General features: G+C 42.6%; 1 protein-coding gene across 1 annotated transcript in view; it reads left to right on the top strand.

Annotated features, from left to right (window-relative positions):
• The window catches only part of SHANK2 (SH3 and multiple ankyrin repeat domains 2), a 141,007-nt gene that overhangs the window by 117,246 nt on the left and 8,346 nt on the right, over positions 1–15,415 (top strand). The window contains exons 8-9 of the mRNA XM_015816010.1: positions 2,944–3,055; positions 3,764–6,179. Of these exons, the coding sequence (XP_015671496.1) occupies positions 2,944–3,055; positions 3,764–6,179 (2,528 nt within the window). The remainder of the gene's footprint in view (positions 1–2,943; positions 3,056–3,763; positions 6,180–15,415) is intronic.

Below are 15,415 nucleotides of genomic sequence, written 5' to 3'. Positions count from 1 at the left end.
GTTCCGAAGGTTAATTCCCTATTCCATAGGTCACAGGAGATAGTGCTGCCTGATTTCTGCCCCAACCCGTCACATGGATTGGAGCGGCAATGGCATTGTTTGGATGTCCGCAGGGCCCTTAAACATTATATTTCACGGACTGCGGAGTTCAGGAAATCGGAAGCCCTCTTTGTATCTTTCCACGCTTCCACCAAGGGTCGGAAAGTGTCCTCTTCCACTGTTGGGAGATGGATAAAGGCATGCATCGCCGGAGCTTACAAAGCTGAGTCGTTGCCGGTTCCGCGGGGTGTGACCGCCCACTCCACACGGAGCGCGGCTACTTCAGCGGCATGGGCCACTCAGGCTTCCATCGAGGAAGTTTGCAAGGCAGCCACTTGGGCTTCGCCTTCTCCTTTCATTAGGCACTATAAAATTGATAAGTTTGCCTCTGCTGAGGCTTCATTCGGTAGGAGGGTTCTCCAACAGGTTTTACACCAAAGTGCCACTCGGGACCAGTCTACTACCCACCCTCAGGGACAGTAGGCTTTGGTATGTCCCAATGGTGGAGTCTCCATCTCAGTGCTGGAGAAGGGGCGTTGTCTTACCTGAACGCCTTTTCTCAGCACGGAGATGGAGACTCCACCTCCCTCCCTTGTACTTTTTGTATAAGCATGGGGTCAGTTAGTTTGGTGAGCCACAACGTCTTGCTGTCAGTCAATGGCTACGCTCGCGTCAAAGACTGGAGATCAACAGTCCAGGACGGGCATGGCAACTTTGGCTGACTTGATCTGATTGGGCAGGAATACAGTCTACTACCCAATGGTGGAGTCTCCATCTCCGTGCTGAGAAAAGGCGTTCAGGTAAGACAACGCCCCTTCTATTTATTTTGAAACTGACCTTTTTTTTTCTTATGACACGATACTTGCTATTAGCCACAGTGTGGGTCCTTTGCTTTTGGTTGCATGAACAAGTACTTATAGCCTATTTTTTTCTTCTCTCCAGAGTACTTTGCACTTTCTTCACATGTATTACATCATAAAATGAACAGGTGTTGATAATTGCCTTTAAGGGAAAAAATTGAGTTTTGTGTCTGTACAAGAGGACAGCCTCAAAACCTTCAAAATTAAAACCCCAAAAGTGAACTGTTCTTAGGATACAGAGTAAAACTTCCCTGTCAGAAAGCTATGAAACTTATTTCCCCACTGACTTCTATGCAGCTTTGATGAGACAAGTTGCACTTCCAACTGAAAATGTGTGCAGATTCAACAATAATACAAGTATTGGTAGGATAACTATGGCTGTGCTGTTTATAGCATTGCTCCCGAAGATATCTGTCAGTATTATCAGCAAAATATTGCTGTATGACAACGATTATAGGGCTAATCAAAAACGTATAGAGAAAGGTCAGAAAAATAGTGCCCAATTCTTTGTGCTGCTCTTTTACTATTCATAATACTGTGCCTAGTAGATTCCTGTTGTGCATTACTAAAATATGAGTATATATGGATTTTAAATTCCCCCGGAAATTTCTCATTTAAATATGGAAAGTTATTCAGAATCACTGAGAAATCTTTCATCTCCAACATAGTAGGTAGGAAACAAAAAGCATTAAATTCCTGCTTCTGAATCTAGTTTAATTAGGCTGGAATCCACCCTAATCTTCAAATAGTATTAAAGTTTGGGGGTGGCAATTAATTAATCAGTGGAATGAGTTGCCTCCAGACATTGCAGGTGCTCCAACACTGGAGTTTTTAAAGAAGAGACTGAACAACAATTTGTCTGAAATGGTATAGGGCAGGGGTAGGCAACCTTGGCTCTTTTATGACTCGTGGACTTCAACTCCCAGAATTCCTGAGGCAGCTATGCTCTGGGAGGTGAAGTCCACGAGTCATAAAAGAGCCAAGGTTGCCTACCCCTGGTATAGGGTTTCCTGCTTGAGCAGGAGGTTGGACTGAAAGACTGACAAGGTCCCTTCCAACTCTGTTATTCTGATATTCTGCTTCAGCTAGCCGAATAGAGTATGAAATGCTTTGCAAAAGGGAGAGAATGATAAATACCTAAGGGCGTGAGATACAAGATTGCATCCTGTACTCTACCACTTTTTCTCTTCCTCCTCTCATAGGGAACGAGTTTCTTCTAGATGTCTTGCAAGTCCACCATTATAAGTGGTAGCAGAGTGCTAAAAGCAAGAAACAAAGAAACCGTGGCTCAGATTTTTCAAATTGCTTTAAAAGCACCAAACTTTTATGGCAATTAATGACTCACACCTTTCAGTACTCTCACAGCCACAAAAAAAGCTTACCAGGTTAACATATAGCAGGGCTAAACATCTATAAAGACCTTCCTGTGTTCTATCCTAGTTTCTGCATCTTTTTAGAAGGCAAAGCATTGAAGGTTCTCATTAAGTTGACAATAGAGCGCAATGCGTTTTCCCTTACCCACTCCCCTGCAAAATGGGAATACTAGATAAAATCATTCATAGTTCCAGTAGCTTTTCCTTCTTCAGACATCTAAAGATTATTGCCTCTTTGCGCAGAGTACTTTTTCGGAGAGAATTCCTCACTTTTTTCTGAATTAAAAAAAAGTGATTTGGTTCTTCATACATGGATTGAAACAAATTATTGTTTGTTTATTTCTTCCATGCACCATAAAGGTTTATACAAGAGTAGAACATTCCAGAAGGATGAAACTTTTGGGGCCAAAGTAGCAAGGCTTTGTATGATGGGCTTTTCTTCTCTTAAACTTTATCCCTGACATAGTTCAGCCAACTATCTAGCCATTGGGAAAAATTCAGCTCCTCACTCCTGTTATAGCTCAGCAGGATGGGACAGGATGGACTCAACCAAGCAAAGCACAGAAGAAATATACAGTAGATGATTTCATGTAAAATAAATGCTAAATGTCAAAGCACAATTTAAATATTGTATGTTAAATATTTTAACATTATTTCTTTTATTTTTCTAGTCCATGTATGAAAGACAAGGGATTGCTGTGATGCCACCAACAGTACCTGGAAGTTCTCAAGGCCCATTTCTGGGTGTGCCACGAGGTACAGTAAGAAGACAAAAATCAATAGGTAAGATATTATATACACATCAGTAAGAGATACTATCTTCTTTTATAATAAATTGCTATTATATGAGAATATCAATTTATTATTATCTTTGTCTATAACCCTGGAACTAATTTTTTTTAAATGTCATAATGGATTGTGATGATTAGAACTTTAGTTAATACAATGAAAGAACTGGTTTTTGGTGTTCTGCTGGAAAATTTTAAACAACATGCTATGCAACCTCTTTTCCTGATTAATACTTAACTTCTAAGTTTCCAGCATGAAGTTTAGAATCTCATTCAACATTTAGCAGCCTTAATGGATCAGTTCTTATAATATTTGGATAAACATTTCACAATTCCTCTAAATTATCCTTTTTGTCATGCATTATGAATTTTTATTTTTTTTCATGCGTAGCAACCTGTTCCTTAATGGTCCCAGTGCAGAAATACATGTTTTTTTAAAGTGCTTCATTTTCTTTTTAATTTTGCATGATCTCTTTTTATGCACGCTTTAGAAAAAGAACAATTGTCTGCAGGAATTTACAAGGTTCAGTACACAAAAGATAAATGAAAAGTCCCTGAATCAAGTTCTAACACAGTAATACTACAATAGACATATTATAAAACTGTATGATTCACAGTGTAAATAATATTACATTTATTTTATGTACGATTATGTTGGATTTGAAAGAAATGACAATTTAAACATTATAGCTTTTTTTTAAAGGGGTAACAGAAGAAGAACGGCAATTTTTGGCTCCTCCCATGCTCAAGTTTACTAGAAGTCTATCAATGCCAGATACTTCAGAAGATATTCCCCCTCCGCCACAGGCTTTACCTCCATCACCTCCACCTCCTTCTCCTTCTCTTTACAACTCTCCCAAATCTCCAGTATCTAGAATGTATGGCACAATTAAGCCTGCTTTTAATCAGAATTCAGGTTCAAAGACAGCTATTTCAGGTAGGTCTGAAATCATGGGGACCGTGATCAGAGACAAAAGCATGTATTACCGGAGAGAAATGGACCGTTATTCTCTAGATTCTGAGGACTTATACAGCAGAAATGCCGCAACTCAGGCCAACTTCAGAAACAAGAGAGGTCAGATGCCAGAGAATCCTTATTCAGAAGTTGGAAGAATAGCCAGCAAAGCGATGTATGTTCCAGCCAAGCCAGCCCGACGGAAGGGAATGCTAGTGAAACAATCTAATGTTGAGGACAGTCCAGAAAAAACTTGCTCCATTCCCATTCCGACCATTATCGTGAAAGAGCCATCCACCAGCAGCAGTGGGAAAAGCAGTCAAGGAAGCAGCATGGAGATTGACCCCCAGTCTTCAGAGCAACCAGGACAGCTGCGACCTGAAGACAGCTTGACAGTCAGTAGCCCCTTTGCAGCTGCTATTGCTGGAGCGGTGAGAGATAGGGAGAAAAGATTAGAAGCGAGGCGCAATTCTCCAGCTTTCCTTTCCACAGATTTGGGAGATGAGGATATTGGACTAACCCCTCCAACTCCACGTATGAGACAGTCTAAGTTTAGCGATGAAGGGCTCTTTGGTAATGAAGAGGGCTTCAGGCAGCTTGTATCGCCATCTCCTATCCCAGCACCTAGAGAGACCGAAAATATTTTCAATGGTAGCGAATCAAATAACCAAAACGACGCAAGGACACCAAACTCTTCAGTCCAAACCACAGCGAGCTCTGAGAACAATGCATTGACAACCCAAAATACTGGTTTAGATAATTATGTTCATCCCCTGACAGGGAAAATACTGGACCCCAATTCCCCTTTAGCCCTTGCCCTCTCTGCCAGAGACAGAGCCATGAAAGAGCAAAGCCAGCCGATTCCAGGGAAAGGAGACTCTAGCAAAGCAGATCTCAACAAGCCCCTTTACATCGATACAAAGATGAAACCCAACGTTGAAGCTCCATTTCCAGCAACAGCTACCATTGCTAGGCAAAATACACGTGGTCCACTGAGGCGCCAGGAGACGGAGAATAAATATGAGATGGATGCTGCAAAAGAAAGGAGGCCTGAAGAGAAAAAGAACATGCTAATAAATATTGTGGATACCTCACAACAAAAGTCAGCCGGTTTGCTCATGGTTCATACGGTGGACACAGCACAAGCCAGCGATAAACCTGAGAAAGAAGAGAAAAGTGCTGAGATGGAGGTGAATGTTGAAAAGCCTCCGTCGGAGATGCAGGAAGAGACAGAAGCAGCAGAAAGTGGATTGGATGACCCTGGCGTGCTTCCGCCACCGTCCCCGTCCTGCAAAACAATTGTAGCTGTTAGTTCCATCGATGATCCGATCATTTTGCCATTTCGTATTCCCCCTCCCCCTTTTGCTTCGGTTGATCTTGATGAAGACTTTATCTTTACTGAGCCATTACCTCCTCCTTTAGAGTTTGCTAACAGTTTTGATATTCCTGATGACAACTCAGTCCCAGCCTCTGTCTCAGCCCTAACAGACTTGGTCAAACAGCGAAAAAATGGAACTCTGCCTGCTTCATTTAATCCTATTCAGCCCTCAGATTCATTAGACAGTAAGAAGTCAGGGGGTCTTTCAAACTGTTTGCCTCCCTCATTTTTGCCACCCCCTGAAAATTTTGATAATGTCCCTGACTCTGGGATTGAAGAGGTGGACAGTCGAAGTAGTAGTGACCATCAACTAGAGACAACCAGCACTATCTCAACTGTGTCCAGCATCTCTACCTTGTCCTCTGAAGGTGGTGAGAACTTGGATACTTGTACAGTCTATGCAGATGGGCAAACATTTCTGGTGGACAAACCCCCAGTACCTCCTAAGCCAAAAATGAAGCCCATAATCCACAAAAGCAATGCACTTTATAAAGATGCACTCATTGAAGAAACTGTGGATAGTTTTCTTATTCCTCCTCCAGCCCCGCCTCCTCCTCCTCCTCCAATCAGCGCACAGCCCAGTATGGCTACTGTTGTACAGCAAAGGACCTCTAAGCTCTGGGGCGATGTCACAGAAATTAAAAGCCCAGCTCTCTCAGGCCCAAAGGCAAATGTTATTAGTGAACTGAACTCAATACTGCAGCAAATGAACAGAGAAAAATCCTCAAAGCCAGGAGAAGGATTGGAGTCCCCTCCAGGGACAAAAGTTGCCAGTCTTAGTACAAGGTAAATGCAACTTCAAGTTTTTAAAGCGTTTCTATTGCTTGTCAGTTTGAACTTATCTTGTTTTTACAGCACACGGAGATGTAATTCTGTTAAATCATATTTAAATATAGTAATTCCAATATGTTCACTTTTTCCATTCCGATCTATTGAAAAGTTAAATGCATAATAACCTTACCTTTTCCCTTATGAATGTAGATACAGTGCATTCAGAAAGTATTCAGACCCCCTTCACTTTTGTCAAGTTTGTTATGCTGCAACCTGATTCTACAGTTGTTGAAATTCTTTTTTTTTTCTCATTAATCTATACTCAGTACCCCATAATGACAAAGTGAAAACAGAATGTTAGAAATGTCTGTAAATTTATTAAAAAGAAAAAAAAACCCTGAAATATCATGTTGGCATAAGTATTCAGACCCTTCACTCAGTACTTTGTTGAAGTACCTTTGGCAGCAAGTACAGCCTCGAGTCTTTTGGGGTAGGATATGACAAGCTTTGACCTCATGGCTTTTGCTCTGCTACAGTATGCATTGTCAGCTGTGAGGCCTTCTGTAGAGAGGTGTGTGCCTTTCCAAATCATGTCCAATCAATTTAATTTACCACAGGTTGACTCCAGTCAAGATGTAGAAACATTTCAGTAGGGATCGAGAGAAATGGGAGGCAGCTGAACTAAATTTCAAGTGTTGTTGCAAAGGGTCTGAACACTCAACGCCAGTATGATATTTCAGTTTTTTTCTTTTTAATAAATTTACCGACATTTCTAACATTCTGTTTTCACTTTGTCGTTATGGGGTAATGAGAAAAAGAATGGATTTCAACAACTGTAGAATCAGGCTGCAGCATAACAAAATTGACAAAAGTGAATCCACTGTAAATACAGCTAGAGATATAAAATATGTAAGTAGAGGCTGAGATCCTAAGGTTTAATTCCATGCATAAATCAATGTTTTTTTCTGATTCCTACTATCCAGAACCTGATCCTGAAAATCTAAGTGCCCTTTGGAATAGCATGGAGTGATGTAAAAAAATAATAGGAAAAGAAATTATAATCCTACATAAGCATGTATAAATGTTTTCTAATCATACCTGGGACGGTTTCATCCATTTTTTAATAAAGAACATTTATATTGTAGCTATGCTACCGACTACAAATTAACTTGTTTGAAATACCAGGTATGGTATTAGAGCTGCAAAATGTTTGTTTTATAGGTGTAATGATCAACCACTCCTTTGCTTATTTGCTTATTTGTTAAGGCATTGTATAAGTTTAACCAATTCAGTTGGTATAATATATACAATAATTCAGAGACATGAATATATATAAAGGGAGTTGAATTAGTTGGCTTGAACTGTTTGGATAGGAAATCTGTGAAATTTGACACTTAGGCTTTTAATAAACTGGCCTATTGTTAATAAGGTAAACATTTGCTAGATAGAACTTGTCAGAATCAGCTCTATTTCTGAACATTTCATTTTATGGATTTATGGATTTTTATTTCGTATAACAAAGCTTACTGAAGTTACAAAATTTCTAGAGACTTTGGAGAGGCCCATTCATTTGGTGATGGCTAGCATCAAAACTTAGAGAAAGTATAATCCAGACATGTCAAACACAAGGCCTGGGGGCCGGATGCGGCCCGCGAAGTGGTTTCATGTGGCCCACGAAGCCATCCTGGAAACAGTGAGGGAACGGCCCCTGCTGCCTTGGCCCTGGCTCAGGCCAGCCAGGAGCCAATGTACAATTTTGTGGTGGCCATCTTGGCACTTGCCCCGGTGAACCATGCCTTGGCATTTGCCCCGGTCCCACCCCCTTCTGCCAGAGACCCTCAGATCTGTCCCACTCCTGCCCAGGGCCCCACAGGCACCCTTGACACGAATGAGGTAGAACTGGCCACGCCACCCAGTAGGCCACACCCACTCCATCCACGCCCACCCAGTAGGCTGCACCCACTCTGGCCACACCCACCCGGCCCCCCAAGGGCAACCACAATGCTGATGTGGCCCTCAGTGAAATTGAGGTTGACACCCCTGGTATAATCCAAGACACAGGAATTAATGTATGAAAACAAAAATTCTGTATCCAAGGGTGATTTATTTATGGTGTTCCACCTGAGTCTTTTACCAGATGGTGCCAAATATTAAGTGACAGAGAAATGGCACAGATGCTTCTCCAGTTTCTTGTACATTTTATAGAAATATCCTAAAGGGAGCCTAGAAGTACAACTGCTGAATTTTTTCAAGAGTTCCTTTACGAAGTAGGGTGGAGGTCACAATTTTAAATGGCATCAGTTCTAGCTATACTTCACTGTACTTTTCAATATAGTGAGGAGATGCATTCTTCTAGAGTGCTTCCTGTGATATACAGTATATTTATGTAACATAGTCTGCAGTTTCTGGCAGATTTAACCTGCAACTTATAATTACACAGTTACATCCTAATTTAAAAAAACAAACAAACAAAAAACCTGAAACAGGAAAATAAGAGTTTACATGTTTTAGAAAACTTGAATTGGTTTTGCTATGATAGGAATTGCTTTAAGGAAAGAAAGAAGACTTTAAAAGAATAAAAATGATTAAAAGAAACAAGAAAATGTCTATAATGCATAGAAAGCAATATGGTTCTTAAACACAGCATTACATTGCGACCACATGAAATAATATTACTTTGATGCCCAGCTTGATACATTTTATCAGTTCAGGATTGTAAATGCAGGGTGACATTCTTTCCATCATAAAACATTTTTTCCTAACCCCATGCTTGGTAAATCCTTCATTCTTTATATTTATATTTGTATATATTTATATTCCAGTTTTGGATTTGGATTTCAAGTTCACATTCATAAGTTTAAGCCACAATGGGAAATATTGTATAAAAATAATAATTTCTTAGTTGCTAGTATCTGAAGTAGAATGTAAAAAAAAATCAAAATATAGTGATTTATTAAATCATAATCATTGTATATCCCGAGCATCCTTGATAATAGAAATAACATTGTTTTGTTGTTTCAATCAAGAATCCAATAATTGACCAGATCCTTCTACTCATTCTAAATTCTCTGCTTTTCAGTACTAAGCATAGAAAGGGATATGAGTTCCTGTTTAACTGACATAAAGCACTATATAATTATTGTATAGGTTGTTTTATATGTACTGCGAATTGACTTAATATCTCTCTTCATCTGTTTTATAAAAATTGTTATTTTAATAATGATGTATTTAAATACCATCTTGAATAATTACAATCACTTTTTCTTATAGTAATTGAAAAAAAGTCTGCCACAGAACAATTATTGCAATAGAGCTACTACAGCTTTTATCTATCCCTTCAACTAAAGATTGATATACTAAAAATAATCAAATCAGGAAGAAATATAGCATGAAGTTGGGGGGAAACTATATGTTTGCTGCAAAGGATTTGAGTCACATATATCTACCAAATTAAATTCTGATATATAAGCTTGTAGTGCTTTATATATATATAAAGTCCTATAAGTTATATCTATCTGGAACAAGCTAATGAAATATCTAAAACTTGATAAAATCTTCAGACACAGCTCTTTTGATTCACCGGGAAATAAAAAGTTATTCAAAACACATGAATGGGATTGCAGTCACCTATTAGGAACAGATTTGCACCCTAGTGGAGTATAATGATCCAGTGGTGATGCTGGACAGTCACTAAAACATTGGTGGCAGAGATACTTACTTTAATACTTACCTGATTAATGGCTTACCTGGTGAAAAGAGCCCTGGCATAGCCTTACCCCAAGATAAAACAGCTTTAGTGCTTGCTGCCTGCTGCCAGTGCTAAGACGTTTTATAATAATAATAAAGTTGGAAGGGACCTTGGAGGTCATCTAGTCCAACCTCCTACTCAGGCAGGAAACCCTATACCATTTCAGTTTTGTCATATACTTTCCCAAAACATATTTTTATATTGCTTGCATTCTGGTAAGTCTTTCCAACTTGGCAGCCACATGTCTAACTAAATAGTGTATAATCTTACATGGCCACAACCAAGTAGAAGTCTGCCTAGTCTTCTGCTATCTTTGACCAGAGGTAGGACACTCCTGCCTTAGTTGCATTTGGCATCAACCATTAAGTGAGCAGGCCCATGAGATGGCCTAGGGCCCACATTGTGGAATACATATCACTAGGGTTCAAGCAAGCCCTCTCTTCACTAGAGTTTAGAAAGGGATTCAAACATATTTTTTCCTTTAAACATTTCTGCTTTAATGTTTTTATTTCATCTCTGTTGCGTTTTAATGTTGTTTTTATAAATACCTTTGCCGTTACTGAAAGCAACCCAGGGTCATTAATGGAGTGCTTTTGACATATAGCGTTCTATGTAAATAAATAGGAACCTGCAGTGAAAATGGGTTTTAAGAAATATTGAGTGAAAGATACATGCTTTATATATAGTACTGAAGAAATGGAAGCAATTTGAATCAAAGGAATAGGAGGGATGTACAGATTAGCAGCAAGGAAATTAACTGTTTAAGGATGACAAAAGTCCAGAGAGATCACAGACAGAGAACTGAAGGCCACGCAGTTAATGGGAACAGAGCTCTTCTCAAACTGGTACACTCCAGATATATTGAGATTAAAGTTTCTCAAATTCCTAGCTAGTGTGACCACTAGAAAGATAATTTGCTTTTAAATTCTTCTGAGAAAGAATTCTTAGAATTTTGACATAGGGGATGTATCATTTCATAATTTTACAGTCTTCTTACAGCTTCTGGTGTGAATGAGTCTGATGGGTGTTTCATAAAGCAATATTTCAGATCCAATGCTTGAGGCAGCAAGGATGGCATTTCTTCATGGCTTGGTGTGCCTGGATCAGCGAAGACTTGGGAAGACTTCCAAGCAGCACCACTGAACTTTTGAGAGGAACAGCCTCCTTGATGTGCAAACCGGCTGTAGGCCAATGGAATTGTTTGCCTGATCCTTGTGGCTGTGTTCATTTGCTGCTGCAGCTGTAGAAGAAAGGTCCAGCGACCCTTTAAAAAAACCTGTATCCCATCATGTATGCCTTTGTCTGATACTGAAAATGGCTTCTTGTTTACATCCTTCCCTATTTACAAATGTGCTTTTTGCACTTGAGAAAAATAACAGTAAAATCTGGCAGAATCTATGTTAATGAACCCACTTAATTAATATGAAATATTATTGCAGCTGACAAAAACATCTCATTTCAGAGGAACAAATGATAGCAAATGAATATTAACTACTCAGATGCTGCTTCTGTATTGCTGTTGAGATTGTATTTACTCAGCATTTCACTCTAATGCAGGGGTGTCAAACTCAATTTCATTGAGGACCACATCAGCATTGAAGTTGCCCTTGGGGGGCCGGGTGGGTGTGGCCAGGGTAGGTGCAGCCTATTGGGTGGGTGTGGATGGAGTGGGTGTGGCCTATGGATGGGCATGGCCAGGTCTACATCGTTCGCGTCAAGGATGCCTGTGGGAGCCTGGGCAGGAGTGGGACAGATCTGAGGGTCTCTGGCAGAAGGGGGTGGGACCAGGGCAAGTGCCAAGGCATGGTCCGCTGGAGGGGCCTCACTGTTCCTCTCAGGCCATGCGGGGGGGCTGGCTGGTGGTGCAGGCTGCCCAGAGCCCTGGGCAGCAGAGGTCAAATGCCCAGCCTGGCCCTCGAGCACCTGCAGCACCAAGCCCAGCCCCACTTCCCCAAGGGGGTGCCCAGCTGCACTTACCTCCTCCTCAAGACTGCTGCTGCTGTGCTTGCTCTCCTTAGCCAGGTTGCTCATGATGGGTACGAGGGCATAGTCAGAGGGAGGCCCATTCCCTCTCCATGGGAGTAGACCCAGCTTTGTATCCAAAGCTTCCTTAGCAATAGAATAAGAGACCCTCCAGGATAGGCCAGGAAGAGGGGGCAAGGGGATGGTGAAAGGGCAGCAGGACAGGACTAAGGCAGGACTTCCCTCAGACCCTCCCTCTCCTTCTTTCCTTCCTTCCTGGTGGGAAAATATTTGAGATGAGGGAGGAAGAAAAACAGGCAAGAAACGTAGCTGAGGAGGTGTCACCCTTTGTGAGGAATGAAGAAATGCACCATCGCCTGAAGTGGCCAGCACATGGCCCTCACCTACTTCACATATGTGGCTTGGTGGGCTCTGGGGGAGGGAATGCCATGAGCAGCGTGAGAGTCAATGTTACCTGCGCAATGCTGCCCAGCCGCCAGCCTGCCCGGTTTCAGCAGGCAGCGAGGCGCTCTCCTCACAGCACCAAGAGGCTAAGCCAGGCGGCGCGAATCCGAAAAGAAGCGCGGCGACGCCCAGCCCCCAGCCTGTCTGGTCTCGGCAGGCAGCAGGGCACTCTCCTCACAGTGCTGAGAGGTTGATCCCCTCCTTTGTGGCAGCCTCTCAAATATTGGAATATTGCTATCATGTCATCCCTAGTCTTTCTTTTCACCAGACTAGACATACCCAATTCCTGCAACCGTTCTTTATATGTTTTAGCCTCCAGTCCCCTAATCATCTTTGTTGCTTTTTTCTGCATTCTTTCCAGAGTCTCAACATCTTTTTAATAATCAATAATTAAGAACCAAAACCAGAAGCAATATTCTAAGTGTGGTCTTACCAAGGCTTTATAAAGTGGTATTAACACTTCATGTGATCTTGATTCTATCCCTCTGTTAATGCACCTAGGATTGAATTGGCTTTTTTGGCTGCTCTCACACACTGCTGGCTCATATTTAAGTGATTGTTCACTAGGATTCTAGGATCCCTCTCACTGTTATTGGTTGTATTCATTCCATGACCACATATATTTATTTTGTATTGCTTTAACTGCTTTTAATTTGTTTTTATGTTTTATGATGTACACTGTCCTAAGTCCTGTTGAGATGGGCAGCTATAGAAATCAAATGAATAAATACATTTCCCTATCTTTATTAAATATATGACCAAAGATTCAGATTCCCCTACACCAAATGGTGATCACACGATCTCAGTCTACTATGATGGCTGTAAACACTGTCAGTGGCAAAGTGCCTGTCAGAACCCTCTCTTTCTATGGGCATGGGTTTTCTTATCCTTTCCAGGTTCTGCCAAACTCCGGGGAGGGAGGGAAGCTTGGGGTGCTGATGTGTATTTCCTTTGCTTTGTTTTCAGTTCTATCTTCTCTTGATGTTTCTCTAACGGGATGAGAATAGAATGTGCCTCTGGCCATCTGTCTTATCTCCGGCGGCGGAAGAAACAGCGCACACACCTACCAGTCTTGGAAGTGGCGCCTAATCATTCTGTTCCCACAGTGCTTTCACACCTGTGGATTGACCTGTTTGAATCGTCCAGATGGACAGTTGGGGTGGGGCTACTATGGACACTTTTGATTACTTGATTTGCGCAGGAAATGCTCAGATCCTGTCTTCTATTCCTGCTGTCAACATCTCCCAATAAAAGTTCCTTTTGAAATGATGCCATCTCAAGAATTCTGCTTTCTTGGGAGGACTGATTGAGGTGGGTCCTTACATTAGGCAGGATCTGCAAAGTGGTCAAACCAGAAGGAAAACCCCTACCGCGGGAACCATGCAAAAATGTCGAACCATGGTGGTGAGAGAGGAGAAGGCAATCTTGGAGGGGAAGCTCCACCTCAGACTGGCCTGACCGAGAGCAGCTCGGATTCCTCTGGTTCACCTGACGAGGCCGTAACCAGAGAAAGTTGGGAGAAACCAAGATATTCGATGGGCGTTGGAAAGAAAGAAGACTGGGAGGCAAAAGTCAGGAAGGTAACCCTTAAGCATGGCAGTCACCAGCCGGGGTGGAAGCTAGAGATGGAGAGGTAATTCAACCTCAGCAAGGAGGATGACGAGAGAACGGCCTGATCTGACTGCTTTCTCAAGCAAGCCATCAACCTGATGGTGGAAGCTTTCAAGTCCCTAAAAGAGGACTTGAAGGAGGAGGAGGAAGGAAGATCCATTACGAGGCTCAATAGCCATGGGGATGAAAAAGAAGAGTGTCGGGAGAGCGAGTTGGCAAACCCAGGCCTCTCTACCAGCACATCAGAGGCTGCGGAGGCCATGGCAGTGGTTGCCACCCCAGGATGAGCAACCCTAGCTGTCACCAGGCCAGATGGCAGAGAACCCACCGACCCGGCTGAAAATTCCCACCCTTGGGAGTGAAATACAGCAGGACGCCTCAACAACTGGGGGTTTTCCTAGCCAATGTCCTGAATTACATAGAGGAATATGGCCAAGATATCCCCAGTGACAACGGATGGTGAGGATTGTAACCATGGCCCTGGAGGGAGCAGCCATCCGGTGGATGGTGACCCTGCATAATGGCGACGCTCCCAAGCTGTAGAACTTCAATCATGGCTGCTTTATGGAGGAGGTTTGAGGATCCTTTAGCTGACTGGAAGGCTAGGGAACACATCAAAATGGTGAGACAAGGTCATCGCCTGGTAGCCGAGCATACGGAGGAATTTAGAGACCTAGCAAGTAGACTCAACTGGCCCGAGTATGTCCTACTGGCCATTTCAAAGACGGGCTGAACGACGACCTGTATCACGCCTGTATTCCTAGAGGAGATCCAGACTGACTCTATGACTGGTGTATCCTAGCCGAAGAAGCTGAGATCGACCAAGCCCGAAGGCAGTGATGTCTGGGGCAAATCTGGAGATGTTCCCCCTCAGGCGGAAAATGAGATACGGCAAGGCCATCCCCCACAATGCCACGCTCGACGGCTTGCTTCAAGTGTGGCAAGGAGGGGCACCGAGCTGTGGAATGCCACTCGAAGACTCCTGTGTGAAAACCCGACTGAGCCAGTGGAGGGAAGCCTGGGAAGACTCTGCAGCAACCCAAAGAGACCACCATGAAGAGCACTGAGGTCTCGAGATCCAACCTCTCCGGAATCCCAGAGGAACCGGCTTCAGCTGGAAAACCACCTGAATCCTCTGACAGCGACTCGGAAGATGAACCCCTGGTAAGTGGACCCATTGCGCCCCTCACCCGAACCATAGAACTGTTGAGTGCAGGTATTCTGAGGAAGGTATCCCTGAATGTCCTAATGGACTCGGGTTGCACCAGTGCCTCAGAAGCCCAACCTTGGTGAGGAACTTAGGAATCCCTGTGAAGATGCTGAAGTCAATTTCATTTGGCCAGTTAGATGGGTCCATTGCAGGGGGGATCCCAGCCACCTTTGCTACTTAGCCCATCCAACTCATGCTGGGGGATCACACAGAGACTTTGACTTTTATAGTGACCCCAGGGATGGAATGGCCCCT

The sequence above is a fragment of the Protobothrops mucrosquamatus genome, unplaced genomic scaffold, assembly GCF_001527695.2.
Source record: "Protobothrops mucrosquamatus isolate PMUCROS unplaced genomic scaffold, P.Mucros_1.0 scaffold394, whole genome shotgun sequence".
In the NCBI taxonomy this organism is placed as follows: domain Eukaryota; kingdom Metazoa; phylum Chordata; class Lepidosauria; order Squamata; family Viperidae; genus Protobothrops; species Protobothrops mucrosquamatus.
Note: the sequence above shows the minus strand (reverse complement) of the source record. Positions and strands in the feature narration are given on the sequence as shown.